We start from the raw sequence: 16,477 nt of genomic DNA, 5'->3' as shown, positions 1-16,477 counted from the left end.
CACTGTGTCATTTTTTACCATATAGCCTATTTTTCAATTGCTTTAGGACTATTTAAAGGGAAAAATGCTATTTTATATTCTATCCTACAAATAAAAAACTAGGACACCAGTCTAATGTGACTTTTTAGCATTGCCACATAGACATTTTGAGAGAGATGCCCTTGTTTATTATGGGTGATCTTTGCAACCAGCCCAATCAGTACATCTCACAACCTCATAATGTAGTCGACTATGTTGTAAAACATGAAAACCAAAGAAATTTGTCAAATTATATTCACTTAGCAAGAAAAAAAGCAAATGAAGTCTCCTTATCCAGGATATCAAGATAGTGTATCCAATACAGTTTCCTTCTGCAGAAGGATTCTGTCCCTATTAGGTACCACCTCTCTGTGGGATGTAACTTCCTTTGCAGTAACCTTTCTATGGTCAGATATGCTTAGTTACCTGTCTAAACTTTTAACTGAGATGACAGAATGCAGTCATGTCATAAGTGGAAAACCATACATATACATCTATCCTTAAAATATACCCAACTTTTCATGCTGAAACCACAACAAAATAATACAGCCACAAGAACTTGAATGGAAACTTTTCAAACTATTTTTTTTTTATCAGATGTTATTCAAAAAGGTCAGATGTAGGGCTGCCTGCTGAAAGTCAAAGATTTGGATATTCAGTTGGAAACACCTCAGTTGACTGAGCGTCTTCAAGTTGAACAGCTGTTTTTTAGTTTTTTGCCTTTTTCAGTACTTTTGGGGACATTTCAGTCCCCAGAAATAGCTGCAGAGTGAGCAGTCCTTGCTTTCACGCTGCTCTCGGGGGTAAAATCATTTCACAACATCAAATTGTCCCATCCACCCAGTGAAGATGTCTGCAGTGGGTACAGTCAGTTGCAGACCCGGACCGGAGTAAAACCGAGTGAAGCCTGGATCATACTCCCAAAAGGACACATGCACGGAGTGCTGTGGACACCACAGACATGTGGTAGTTCTGACATGCAAACAGCTGCCCAGAGGAAGAGAGACTTTGACCGGTAAGGCTCTGAAATAGTTTTATATACTGCCTTCTGCTTAGAAGTGGTGATTTTGCAGCTCACAGCAACTTAATAGAATATATAGTCTCTGAATGATAACCTGTGTCAGACAAAACTGTTGCATTTCTGATCTGTCGTTTATCCAGTTAGCACACATTAGCTTGGAGGACTTACTTGACTTGTTTTCTATATTAAGTGAAAGTTGCCGTCACCTTGAACATCCTGGTGAACCATGTTCAAAAATCTGGCAGTTCAATAAAGCACTCCTTGGTAGTCTATGTGAAATCAGATTTGACTGTCAAAATTCTGAATTGAATACAGTAAAATGATACATCTAAGTAACTGATCATAAGTTGAGCCAAGTTACACCTTGCATTTCTTTTCAGTCCTATTGTCAGGCCAAGTGAGCAAGAATAAAACATTTAAGTGCCCCATTAGAGTACAGACAGGTTAAGAAGGGGTTTTTAAAAAGTGAAATTTGGCGCTTGGTGCAAGAAAAGGCAGGCCTCTCCAAAGCTCAGCACAGCAGTCAGCATTAATCTTACAGTCAAAAAGTCTTTAACTCAGCATTCAAGTCCAATTTGTTCTGGTCCATTTAATGCTGCTGTGCACCTGTCAAAATAACTTTAATATTGTTTTTGTCACGTTACATCTGATCACGTGGGTAAAATGATTTCTGTCAAACGCGTGAGTGGAGCTGGATCTGGTACAGCTAATAATCTCACATCAATCTCCAGAGGACATGATATCGTAGATACAGAACACAATTACACAAACTTTCTCTCAGTGTCTGACAAGACCTACAGCACACATGGCACATCACTGAGGCATTCAGCGTGTACGTATTTGGGCAGCAGTGGAAAATTCTTAACTTATGGAGTCACATTGTACCCCAGGGTGCATCAGGATTTACAGCCGTCGTCCCAGCAGTTCTATAATAATAGATATAGTCGGTTGTAAAGTGTCAGCCAATGGAAATACCACAAATCCATCCTCATCACTGCGTTGTCCTTAAGTATAAAGCACAATAACAGTCATAAATATGAAATAAGTGGTTATATGCTAAATGAGTAAATAAAAATATGACACTTCGAAAACACAAGAGTCAGTCCTGTGGGGATGGCTGATGATGTCACTGCTCTGAGATCCTCTTTATGGTTCAGTCTGCCTCTGACATGTCCACAAATCATCATCTGAACCTCAGCTCCACACCTGGGAAATCACTGCATCTCCACATGAACACAGCCAGCAGACGATGAGCAGCAGGCAGCCGACACCAAGCACCGTCAGGAGCAGAATTACAACAGACTGGACTGAACTTTAGAGAGAATATTCTGCATTGTGCCTCAGGTGTTGAGACAAACACAAACACACTTCACTGCTTATGAAATCTTCTGTGTCCTTTGAAGCCACTTACTAAAAACAGTAACTCATGGCAAAAGATAAAAGTTGGTGAATTCTTAACTTAACCCAGTGGTTCCCAAGTTTTTTCTTGCGTGTCCCCATTATGAAGCCAAAAAACAATAACTGGGGAAGCAACTGAAAATAAATCCCTTTCTCATCCATTTCTCCATATTTCTGGTCATTTTCTCAGTTATGTATTTCACGTGTTTGTAGCTCTTTAGGTGAAAATGACTGAAAAGCAAAAGAAACATAGTGATAGCCTTCGTTCAGTCTGCATTTACATACTGTCCTCTTTTAAATCAGCCAAAATCCTTTTAGGGTGGTTTCACACCTGTATTTATCAAAACACAAAGGTAATAGTCTGCATTCTGTTTCTGTCTATCGATTAAGTGTCTACTGCAGATACACATCACTAGTGTTTTATTGTCTAGGTTTATCCTGAACTGACAGCAAATGATGTTTTCCAATTCATCTGAAAGCAGAACACCTGGACAAAACTCATGCAGAAATATGAGCAACAAATCAAGATCCCAGCTGGTCAGGTCAGGTTAATACCCTGAACTGTCTTGCCGGGAGGTGTCATTGCTAACCACTGAGTTTTCGTGCTGACCTTGGTTTGACAGCGTACCCCGAGGCTCTCACACATGAGAGACGTAAATCTCACCTGTCGCCCAAAGGCTGTAATGAGCGCTGAGACATATTTCCTTTGTCTATTAGTCTGACATTCGCCTGCTGTTGTTTCTGTGATCACGCATTTGCCTGACTGCTATTGCAGAGCGCAGTCACACAGAGTATTATTGTTACACAACTTGACAGCTTAGTTTCTGGAGCTTTCACTGGTCGGACTTTTAGCCTCTCTGGAGGACATAACAAATTGTCTTGTCGAGCCTTACAGCTGAGCTGTTAGGAGAGGAGACGCAGCAACAAAGGGAAAGAGGAAGGTACACATGATCAAGCTCCTGTGGGAAAGTGGATTAACCAACCTGCTAAATGCCCTCTGGGTAATTTCCCGGCCAGCACTGTTGACCACCTTCTCTCCACCCGACCATCCCCCTCTTTCTCTAAATTCCTGCATTCTTTCATTCTTTAACAACAGTGTGAGAGTCTTTCTCGCTGCTCTGCCACTTCTCTGTAAGACCTGCACCCACATGCAGAGGCAAAACTTCTGAAGGCAGATCTTTACTGACCATCCCAACTGTCAGGGTGAGTCAGGGCCGGAGGAACAGGGTGGAGGAGACTCTGACCTGGATGATCAGTGCAGATTGTTCTGTGAACAGGCTCAGACTGGAAACTTTGGTCCTCCCAACATCCTCCGGGCTGACCGAATCCAGTCTGGATCTGTCAGTCTGGAAACATGCATGATTTTGTCGCCCGCTGTTAAGCAGTTCAAGACTCTTTCAGACTCCTGTCATCATGTCACTTCAACAATACCTGCTCCCATGTAGATTCTCCACTTGTTCTGTTTTTGTGATTTTCTTTATGAAAAACTAATGGTACTGTCGACTACTACTACTACTGTCGAGACCATCGCTGTAAAATTACAAATTAAGTGAAAGTTTCCATCCAAATTACCCTGAACTTTTAGTCCCAGGAACCACATTTCAAGGAACTAAAGTGCATCGTTGTCTGCCTGCAACTATACAACAACAAGGCTGATGACCATATAAAGCAACAGTCGTCATTATTTGTGCAGCAATTCCTGCTGGATGTTGTCATCAGCATAAAAACTCAATAAAACCTGGACTTCATGGTCGGTCCATCTGTCATATGCTTTCTTCTGTACCTCCATGATGACGTGTAGAAGCACAACGAACAAAAAAAAATGGTTTGCAGCTGCAGATTTTTTAAAAATGGTGGATGAAATAAAATGCATGGCGTTGCTCCAAAGGTTCCCGGTCCCTGGGCAAAGTTCCTGCGATGGAAATGCAGCTGATGCCAATACTTCAATCCACATACAAGCTTCTCTACTATGACGCAACAATGGAATTAATTCACATATTTTCAGTGAATTGTCTTGGATCAATGAGAAAACCAGATAAAGGATGAATTTTCATCAAGCTACATATTATGCATGAGAGGGATGTTAGTTTTATACATTATTTACTGCAGAACATACTACAGCTGTTCATCCTCATAAGCTCATAAGCTTTCTTTATGTTTCAACTGTTAAGTTAAACTCTTACTCTCTCTCTTTATCTGCCTGACTCATATGTATGCACACACAAATGCAGTACAACCACAAATTAACAGCACCAAAAAAACCCTGCATTTCCCCAGCCCCAGAGCTGGGGTCCTGCTGCTGCTAGAACAAAGACTTTATCATACCCATATCATTAGATTTAATTATCTGCATCCTTCTTTTCTACTCCTCCTCACTCTGTCTCCCCTGGATTGTGCGGTATTGAGTGGAGGGGAGATGAGGAGGAAAAACAATCATCTGCTCTCATCGGCTCAAGCCTGAAGCTCCAGAGAGGAACATTGTGTTCCTTCACAAAAACCGAAGCCTCACAGTCAGACAGTGGTGGTTTTATCTGTTGTTTCTTGATAGTTACCTTAGTTCTTTACATCATAATCTACACTGACAAGCTGTGGATGGTAGTAAACCACAAAGTCTTTGGCTTGAGTCCAGCTGGGCTCCATCATCTGCCATCATCCCCCTCTCTCTGTTTCAACAAGCTTTGTACAACTGCAAAAACTACAAAAATGCAAACATTTTTTTCAGTAGAGGGAACGCTAAATGATCTAGATATGTCAGAATCTTTTACTTATTCTCTGTAGACACGTTTTAAACTGCAGTCGTCCCAACAGCCATATTACAATTAATTAGTGCTCTGTGACACACTGTAAACTGTTATAATGTGGATTAATGCTTGCTTAATGCAGTTTGGGATTTATTGGGTGGTTTGGTTTACACACTGAGCCGTAACAATGACGACAAAGAGAAACAAGAAGGCACTGAGCTGTGTGAGTTATGTTGAGTCAAATGTGTCATTTTCGTAACCAAGTCAGCCACAAAAAGCCTAATAAGTTTTGGGTTTTTTTATATGTAGAAAAGTAATCACTTTAACAGTACTTAAATCTTTCCACTGTTTCCAGTAATCACCACAGAAACAAATCAGCACCACACACCACAGCGTCACTATTCAGAGGTATTTTCATCATTCCTCACACTGCGCACACATTTTTTTTCCATGTGCTTAATAGGCTCATACGTGTTCACTAATCTTTCTGGATTTAAAGCATAGAGCATCATAAACTCTTGTATAAATACCCAGTACTTTAAAACAGATGATGAGTGTGTGGTCAATAAGGCCTCAGTAGTGGGGTGGACTATATAGGCTGTGCTGTTGCTGCTGAAATAAAAATTAATTGCCTGAATAAAAGAATCCTGTGTTAGAGGCTGATGACTAGGAACTTGTGCGTGTGTGTGTCTCCTTAAACGCACAACATGTACGTTCTGCCGCCAGGGATGTCTCTCGATCATGTCTAGAAGGGAACCCACGACTCGTGAAAGATCTTGCGAGAGTAATCATTCTAACCCATCGCATGATCTTTCCAGGTTAAGCCAGGTGTTCTTATCCCTAAACCCTCTCAGATTTTAACCACAGCACTGTCGCATTATAAAACACAATAACTTTGTACAATCCGCACCATGAAGTAATAACGACCGTCTCTCTCACATTAAAACAATAACAAAAAAGACATCGGCTGTATCTCAATTCGGGGGCCGCACTGCATCACATTTGGCGTGACAAAGCTGTGCCACTTCAAAGACTCCTTGACATGTGGCCTTCTTTTTCTAAATTTGAAGGCTCCAACAGCTGAATCTTTGATGACATCATGAAGTAGCATGGAATCATGGAAGCTGTTGTCTTCACTGTAATACAAACACCACTGCTGATGAAAATCTATCTGACATGACTTGGTCCGAATCACGTCCACGGATGAATTGATGTATTGAAGTTCTATTCATGTTAGTTTAGTCACATTTGCTGAATTCCTGCCTCACTGTCTGATGTATCCGACACATCCCCTGTTTTTTTCCAGACGTTCTAGCAACTAGTGGCTGGTAGGAAATGCTATATTACATCAGATAAAGTCTGGATTTCTCTGAGTTTGACCATTGTTAGAAATATTTGGAATGATGGAAGTGCACAACCATACACTCAGCATTATTTAAGACATTTTGATATAGAAATGGTACAAATTGTAATTTTTATCTTCCTGTTTCAGTGACACTTTGTTTGCAACATATTGTGTGACACACTGGAATGATGTGCCTCAGAGACACACAGTGATTTTTCTTCCCTGGCTGCACTGACTGCAGGGTGGAGAGATGCCACTCATAACTGATGGGGCCCTTCCTCTGTTAGTTAAACCTTTCACAAAGCCATGTTAGTTCAGTCACTTTGGCACTTTGCTCCAGAGAGAAGGGCCCCTCTCACTCTGTATTGAGTTTCTCCAGTGTGCGTGTGTTTTGGTGAGGGTCTCTGAATTGGAAACAGACAGTGGCACTGCAAACAAAAGCAAGACATTAAGCAAAAGGAAGGGTGGGAAACGAAAACAGAAGAATGCGTCTCTGGGAGACTGACAACAAAAGCATTGCAAACATCCACCACCAGAGCTACAAGTGACTGTAATGTCCCCCTTCTTACATCCCTCACATCTGCACTTTGATGATCAACCTGCCTTTGTCTCTCATAGGGTAGACTGAGGACAGTTTAAACAAGGGGCAGTTGCAACAAGTCTTCTTTCTCCAATCAGCAGCATGCACCTTGCACACAGTTAAAGTATATGGCTGTGTGTGTACTAATATACATGCTTGTTTAATTAAATTAAAGTTTACCTTGTTTATGCTACTCTCACAAAGTACAATGAAACATAGCTTTAAATAAATGCATGTTAAAGTGAACTTTTTGTAAGCATACTAAATACACTTCTAAGGAAGTAAAATTGAATTACATTTTAATAAAGCAGACTAATTGTGTATTACATAGGACTTGAAAATAATTATACTTTTGAAAGTAAACTAATTATAACTATTTGCAATTTAGTGTATTTCTTTGAAAATGCACTAATGTACAATTTACAATTACAATTACAATGCACTCACAAGTACATTGAAATACCACTTCCAATTTTGCAGGATTAGTATATTAATTCTCAGTACATTGAAGCATAAAGTCTATTTTGAAGTGCACTTTTAAAACTACACTTTAAAGAAGCAATGTAACAACTGCACGTCAAAAAAAAAAAAAAAGAGTACTGAAGTCCAAATAGTGAGTTGGAGCCATCGACTATATATTAAATTGGCTGAAATCCTATTTAACATATCGTCTATGGTTGACACAAGTTGTTTCCCTCCATCCCTCCTCCTCAGACTTAAGGAAGGCCAGGCAGGCTGCAAGGATACTGCAGGAGCACAAGACGAGCACAACACTGCAAGCTGACAATAAAAAGCAATGAGTCCTCTGTTTCACAAATCAGTTGTTTATAAAGTCACTTGTCTGTCGATGTAAAACTAAGCCTGTTATCCTGAAAATAAAAGCCCACTGCTCCAAAAATACACGCTCAGAGTTCAGACCTGCCTGTCTCCATTAACATGCTGTTCCATTTAATCGTTACAAACATACTCCTTCTGAAAGATTATGGATGATTTCTTCAGACTCATAAACAGACACTCAATCATTAGGTGAACGTTCATCATTCATTTGAACTTGATTCACATGATTAACATGAACTGGGCAAAGAATAACACAAGAAATTTCAGGACACCATGGCTGTGCTGTTGTTGTTGTTGGAGAAGTGAATATTTAAACATAACATGTTGTCTTCTCTCTGATGACACATCACGGTCATTTTATGATTTATTATAGTAAATATATTACTTTTTATTGATGACATCTATTTTTTAAGTATAGTTTTAAAAGTAGACTTTAAAAATACTTTAAGCCAAAAAAAGAGTATATTTGGAATAACTTTTATATTCTTAAATCATATTTCTTCTACACTACTTTTTTTTTTACCTGGGAATGGGACTATTGCAAAAACTGTTGCAACTGTCCTCAGTCTCCCTCATTCTATTTGATTTTCTATCAGCCTGCAGAACCCTCGTGCACACACACATTTTTACGCATGACTTCCCAGAACTCACTCACACACACACACACACACACACACACACACACACACACACACCCCTCTCTGCTGTCAGACCAACTCAATGTCTCCTTTCATCCCTCCTTCACCTGCAGGCTCTCTCTTTGATAACTCCACATTATCTCTGCTGCTCGTATAGCTATAGACTAAACACACTACAGAACAGAACAGGACCCCACGGTGTGTGAGGCCCCCCTCTCATACCTGCCTGCCCTGCTGTTTTAAAGCCCCGTTTCCGCAGGTTTGTGCTGAATCAGACGGAGGGAACCGTGATTAAGGGTTAAAGCCTTACCCAACACGCACAACAGCTCTTTCATCTTCTGCCACAGTGTGCAATTTGGATGCCGGCAGACACGCGAGGTAGGTACGTCGTAAAAACGCAGCAACAGGTCTGTGAACCCACACTGACGATGTGTTATTATAATTAACAAGGACGCACGCTGCGCTTCATTACAACGCGATCCACTGCTGATCACTGGTCAAATTACGCACTGTACGAACTTTGAAAGACACGCGCCTGCTGTAAAAATGCACATGTGCAAGCATGGGAAAATGTGGGCACAACTCTAAGAACTTAAAAAGCACTAAAACCTGCAGAAGTCTTTGCACAAAACTGTTTAAAACTCATAGTAAGAGTCAGTGTTGCATCCCTCACCAGATCGCTATGCGCTCCTTCGGGTAGTCCAGCCTCTCGATGCAGCCCAGGTAATGTGGCAGGCTGTGCGCTGCGTTCCGAGCCACAATGGCGATCATCACCTTTGGCTTCAGCAGGCTGGACTCGGGCTTCACCGGCTCCTGCTGCACCAGCGTCACCAGCTCCGATGCGCCGCCGGGCACCAGAGCGATCAGCAGCGCCCACAGCACACCGACTCCCTCGGCACCCAGAGCCCGCATCTTCGCTTTCACAGTCCGCCGTGAGTGCCGAGCCTGAGCCAGAGAGCAGTGTGTGAGGAGAGGGGGGAGGGAGCGAGGCATGATGGGAGGGGGAGAAAGGAAGGAAGGTAAAAAAGAGGGGGAATGGGGTGGGTGGGTCTTTGACTCCTCCTCCTACACCCCTGCTGATGGCTGCTGGAGTGAAGCTTCTTCTTCCCCCTAATAATAGACTGCACAAACATGTTAAAAACAAACAAATAAAAAGTTCTATGAATACATCACCTACTACTAATGCTTCAGTGTTTGTACTGTGTGGTTCTGTGTTAGGTGAAGAACATCATGTTCTCAATCATTGCCCCTGATGTCTGTCTGTGTCTCCTCCTTAATTCTCCTGCTTGTTCTCTGAATGTTTCTTTCCACGCCTTCGTTCTGAAAGACTCCTGGATGCTGCAGAGCCGGAGACCATGAAGTCACCAGCTCTGACATCAACACTCAGACACACTGCTCCCCTTTAAAAAAAAAAAAAAAAAAAAAAATCTTCTCTGGTGTTATTCTTTTCCCAGGCATCTAAAAGTATATCCTGAAAAAGTTGTAATTCGGTGCAACAATTAGCATCAGATTGAACCATCTATTCATCAACTTTAAGCACGCATAATAAATTTTTTGAACACATTATAGTCAGGGGTGTAGTGGTAAATATAGAGATGGGTAAACCTCACTAATTGTTGTAATTAACCTGAAAATAAGTGAGTAAACTCTCAACCTCATTTCAAAAAGGTGGATAAACTGAGTACTTGGGTTTACCTGCAACTACGCCCCTGATTACAGTTATAAGCATCATTAAGGATATTTTTGAGTGTTTATTAATATAATGTGTTGTATTATTGTATATTGTCATTCATTATCTATTTATATGCCAGCATCCAGTTATGGATTCTTCACAGGAGTAGTTAGAGTTGCTGACATCCCCATCAATAAACACTTAAAATGACATTATAACGGCACTATAGTGTTTTATAAAACATAAACTAGTACATTTAAAAAAAATATTATTAAATATGTGATAAATATGAGGTGCAGATGATTGAAGATGAAGAGTTACACTGTATCAAATATTACAAAAACAACATACACAAAGAAAACATTCATCTCTGTCCAGAGAGAACCATTCATCTCTAAATTTGGGAAGTTTGCACTTCCCAGGGGGAAAAAAAGAGGGATTAAGTGTTGGTTTATAAATTGAAAAAGTTCACTTTTTTTTAAAGGGGCAGTTTGTACCAACAAAATAGTCTTTTTCCTCTTACCTGTAGTGCTATTTATCCATCTAGATTGTTTTGGTGTGAGTCACAGAGTTCTGGAATTAGCCATAAAAATGACTGCCCTCTCTTTAGTTGTACTAGATGTCACTCTTGTGGAGCTCAAAGCATCAAAAAATACATTTCAAACACTCAACAGTAATGTCTCTCTCTGTTTTCTTTCTGTTGTCCACCAACCATGTCACCATGCAGAAGACAGAGTGCAGGATGTAAACAATAATGTCCACCTCATCTGAGTTGTAATGCTGGCAACTCAGAGCCAACTAACATGGTGATACGGCTGGCAGGTGTAGCTCAGTAGAAAGAAAATAGTTCCTATACAAAACTGCACATAACAATGTCTGTGAATTATCTTGAGTAACTGGATCATGATTTCTGGAAAGAGACGTTGCTGTTGAGTTTTCATTCCATTATATTTGAGAGAATGAGAACTATCTAGATGGACAAATCGCACTACAGGATAGGAATATAGTATAGAAAATCTACGTATTTTTAATTTGGGGTTGAACTGTCCCTTTAAGTTAAATAAACTATTTTAAACCCCATTACATTAACTTAAAATGTATAGTCACAAAGCTGAAAACAAGGGTGGTTTTGTGAACTTTGTGAAAAAGTTTTGGAGATGCATTTTCACAGAGGAAGAGACAATATACTCTTCCATAATTACGGGAAAGTTTTTTGGTATTTTTATTCAACAAGAGATGTTCACCTGATGGATGAAAAATCCTAGCTTTGTGTATGCATATATGTACAAGAACTAAATAAAGTTTCAGTCAGCGCCATAAAACTCTGAACAATCACAACACCAAAGCAAAACATCTAATAGTTTATGACAGGAAAAAAAAAGTGCCAAACTAAGCTGACACCATGACACAAACATTTATAAAACGCAAACACTTCACCGCCTCTCCAAACTTTCCACAGAACATCAGAAGTTTGCTGTAAATATGTTGAATTACTATGTAGAGTCTACAGAAAACTCTCCACAAGTACATACCTCCAGTTCCAAAAGTTGACATCTATGCTCTATATGCCATTATAATATTATACTACATGTTCTTATATGATTACAGTAACCCTCGAGTAACCCTTTTTAATTATAGTGCAGCCACGGCACAGACAGACGGGCAAAGCCGACTTGCCTCTGTCCGCGTCTCGACTCAACTCTGTTTATTTAAGCTAGGATCTCTGCCACCTGGTAATGTTTTCCCCCTTCGTTGAGGTAATGAGAGTACTCTGCCATGTTCTCTGCTGTTGGATGCTCTTAGTCACTAGGGAGGAGAGACAGAAGAGAGAGACAGCAGTGATTTCAGTCTGTCTGAGTAATCCCTCAGCTCCCTCTAGTGCTTTCCCACAGACAGTGTAAAAAAAAACTAAAAAAAAACACAACCTTCCCAACAAGAACACACTTGCCCAAACTTATACTGCAGACAAGACTGAAAATTCACCAAAAAAAAAACAAAAAACTTTGCTTGGGGAAGGTTTGTTGACCTTTTAAACCAGAAGTCCAGCTTTAATTTCTGCACACAGCTGTCGAAAATCAGGTCAGGTCAGAGATCAGGATCATTTGTTCAGAGATACAAATGAAACAGCTTCTACTGGGATCAAGTTAAGGTCAAACTGGGCAGTGAATGGTTAGCTTTCAAACTGAAATCAGAGGGAAATCCATATATAAAGAACTTTACCTCTTCCCATATGACAAAGATATAATTTTTTACTAAATGTTTTCATGTTTTGTCTAAACCCTGAGTCCAAGAATGAATATAAAAATAGGATGCAATAATGCAACACTTTGGAAAAGCATTTAACAAAATTTGTCGCTGCATCTACAAATGCAAGTTAAGACTGTACAATGCAAAGTGAACAACATCCATAAATGCTTCTGACTTCTCTGGGCCCGAGCCCATCTAAGATGGACTGACAGAAAGAACCGACACATCTGTGGAGGCCCCATTAATGCTGAAAGGTACGTACGGGTTTTGGAGCATCATATGCTGCCATTCAGACGTCCCTGCTATTTCAGCAAGACACATTCTGTACACATTACGACAGCGTGACTTCATAGTAAAAAAAAGTTCAGGTACTAGACTGACCTGCCTGCAGTCCAGACCTGAAAACATGTGGTGCATTATGAAGCACAAATATGACACTGGAGACCCTGGACTGTTGAGCACCTGAACTCATATATCAAGCAAGAATGTGTAAGAATTTCACTTTTGAAACTTCAACAATTGGTGTCCTCGGTTCTCAAATGCTTCTTCAAAAGGCCAAACTTTTTTTGCTTGTATTATGTCTTTCAACTGTATTCAATTGAATATAGGCTAAAATATTTTCAAGTTTTGCATGGTGTGCCAACTTTTTGGTGATTGGGAGTTATAAAAAAAAGAGAACATTTTCTTCACTAAAACCAACATACATAATGTTTGCTTGATTCATACTTATTATCAGTATTATAATTATGTTGTATGAGAAAAATGCAGATGTGGCCACTTGCATGAGTAAATTATAGTATGGGACAGAGAAGTCTGCTCGAACATATAATACATATAAAATATTTACTATTTGAGGCAATGGGAAACTCTCATAAGTTTTTTGTATGTCTTTTCCATGCGGGTTAGTCACTCCACTCTGCCCTTTCTACTCATTTCTCAAAACACAGCCTCACCCTGTTGGCCCAGTGTCAGGCTTTAACGCCGGGTCTCCACCAGATACATTTTCATTATTGAAATGGCTCGTGTATTCCCTCGTCTGTTATAGCAAAACATCTGCTTTGTAATTTTGGTTGCGTACTTGACATGCAGCCATTTGTCTCTCTGTAACTGAGCTATGGATGACAGATAGAGCGGAACTGTGTCATTTATTTAGATATGTTTGGGATAAATGTATGTTTTAAGGTCTGCCAAGCTTTTGGTTTGTTAAACTGTGGTTGCAGAGAAAGCGTAGCTGAAATAGCTATGCTTTAAATAGCGGGGTAAATCCTTCAGAACTGGGTTCAATAAATAGAAAGTAATGTCATACAGAAAACTACGTGGTAAATATGTACCACGTGTTGTGTCTTTTTTGTAAAAGTTGGCAGGAAAAAATGTAAATAGCTAAAGGATAATGGTACTTTTTTCCACCACCATACTGTAATACATAATGGAAGCCTAATGAACAAAAACACACTGCTATTGCTGTGAGCCTTAAACATGAGATATTATAGGCACAGTGCATAAAATTGCAGATTCTACACAGCAGCCTGGTGAGGCTGTCTCTGCATGGCTCAGTGGAAACAAGTGATTTCAGGAGGGGATTGGTCTGCACTCTTCCAACAAACTGATTTATGTGTGTGTGTGAGTGGGTAGGTGGGTGGTTTAGGACTTCATGCCTCCTTTTATGGCTGTCACAGTGATGTACAGCTTTAATAGATAGTGCTTGATCATGTGCACTCTGAGGGAGACTGTGCACGTGCCTATGTGTGAACCAGCAGATGGTGCTCTTGTGTTATCCTTGAACATCTCCCTCTTTCTCACACTCACACATTTAGACACACACTTGTCTTGTCTTATGGGAACCAGACAGTGTGAGACAAAACTACCCATCCTGGTCGGATGATTGAGATTGTTGACACTGAAACTCCTGCTGCCGCTGCACAGTCTCAGTCTCAGTCCCAGCGCCGCTGGGCTGGAGTCACCAGTCACTGCTCCAGGCACTGACTGCTTGCTCAGCTAATGTGAATTTGGCAGACTGCAGTAAAATACAACACGAGGGCAGAACCACAACGCAATCAGCGCTCTCCGACCATCCATTTCAAGCCTTCCTACTCTGCTGGTCACTTCAGTGATGCAGGGAATTTACAAACAATTTACAATAAAGCTGAGCCATCAAATTGTGCTCTTGACATTAATATAGAAATATATGTAAGTCCCTAGTGGAGTACAAAAATCAGCACTGCAGGCCAAATAGCGAGCTGGAGTCATAGCTCATGTATTAAATAGGTGGAATCCCTCTTTAATGTATAACCTATCCCCAGACTCAGAGCTCAGGCAGGTTGCCTGCAGGCTGCAGGAACATTGAACAGAAGTCCAAGACGAGCACAACATTATAACTGGATAATAACAAGCGATGAACAGTCCTACAATGTAAGTTGATCAGCTTTTTATAACAGTCAGCTGTCTGTCAATGTAAAGCTAAACCCAAAACAAAAGCCAGCTGCTCCAAAAACACACCATCTGGAGTTTCAGTTCAGTGACTACCTGCCAGACTTAATTAACATTTTGCTCAGTTTAACCAAAAGAAAACTCTTTTTTACTTCGGTTCATGTAAAATAGGAGCAAAAAAAAGTGTTGCATTCATTTTTATTATTTTTTTTGAGTGTAGATTCTGTTCCCTACTCCTTCATAGATGAAATATGGTGTGTTTACAATGAACAATTAGCTTCCTCCAATTTAAGTAGGTCACCTCTTGTGGATGTGCAGCTTGAATGCAAATGTATCCAATTCTACCTTCGTAAAGCCTTGGCCTCCCCCTCATGTGAGTTGCTTCTTTGCCAAGGTAATCCAGAGTATGGATGTGCATCGGAGAGGCTTTACATACAAATGGATGGGGAGGAGGGAGAGAGGAGCTGCAGGGCTCACTTATGAGACACGGGAGTAGAGCTGGTGTTATGTAGATACATGGGAAAATTATACTTCACCACACTGAGCGAGGGCAAGATGGCGGCCCTGCCACATTTCCAAACGAATATGTTTAGAGCTACGAGAGGTAGATTACTCCAGAGTGGGTATTTAGGCAGCAAGGAACTGCTGGAGAGAGTTAAGACAGAGAGCAAAGGCCTGCTGGGCATCCAGGCAGAGATCCATCATCCCTGTGCCTCTCACAGTTGACTCATACTCTCTATGTGGGCAATGTTTGCATGTACACACACACACACACACACACAGGAAAATACACACACACACACACACACACACACACAAACATGCACACACATAAATACACACAGTCGATTTAAAGCTGTTGGGAAAGAGACAGATAAACCTGCCAACACAGAAGAAGCAATACAAACCTTTTTGATTCATGAAAATGAAAATCTCATTGAGACTCTGAGTTTTAATAATCATTAGAGAATCTAAATTTTGTTGATTCAGTGGTTCCACCATCCAGCCAGTAACATTTTACTGCTCCCATGTATGCAGTTTCTTTCTTCCTGCACACACACACACACACACACACACACACACACACACACACACACACACACACACACACACACACACACACACACAAATTTCCAAAACTATTTTTCCCTCCCTCATCCAGTTAGTTAGTTAGTTAGCATTTAGCATAATTTTGTTTTTGTTTCAGCAAATTAGCTTTAGCTAAGAATAGCGTCCTTCTCTTCTCCTCTTACTTTTCTTGTTTTGCTGTCTTACCATTTAAAAATCATGAAAATGTGTGAAATTTGACTGTATTGTGATGAAAGACAGTAATGCTGTTGTTAATACTGACATTTCTTCACAAATTTATAAAAAAAAAAAAAAGAAGAAGAAGAAGAAGAAGAAGAAGGCATTTCATGGGCTGATGATGATGGTTCAGCACACCCCCTACTTTTGTAGAACATCCTCACTTGTCATCAGTCTCTCGCCCTGCTTTCAGTGCTCAGTTTTTTTTTCCAGGCTCAGCAGGCTGCAAGATTCACAGCTGAAAGGCC

General features: G+C 40.5%; 1 protein-coding gene across 1 annotated transcript in view; it reads right to left on the bottom strand.

The window, feature by feature from the left end:
• Positions 1-9,552, bottom strand: part of colgalt2b (collagen beta(1-O)galactosyltransferase 2b) — a 34,002-nt gene extending 24,450 nt beyond the window's left edge. The window contains exon 1 of the mRNA XM_084722978.1: positions 9,252-9,552. Coding sequence (XP_084579104.1) covers positions 9,252-9,490 — 239 coding nt within the window. The 5' untranslated portion in view covers positions 9,491-9,552. The remainder of the gene's footprint in view (positions 1-9,251) is intronic.
• Positions 9,553-16,477: the final 6,925 nt, after the last annotated feature.

Source organism: Lutjanus erythropterus, chromosome 7, assembly GCF_056507025.1.
Source record: "Lutjanus erythropterus isolate fLutEry1 chromosome 7, fLutEry1.hap2, whole genome shotgun sequence".
Lineage (NCBI taxonomy): Eukaryota > Metazoa > Chordata > Actinopteri > Lutjaniformes > Lutjanidae > Lutjanus > Lutjanus erythropterus.
Note: the sequence above shows the minus strand (reverse complement) of the source record. Positions and strands in the feature narration are given on the sequence as shown.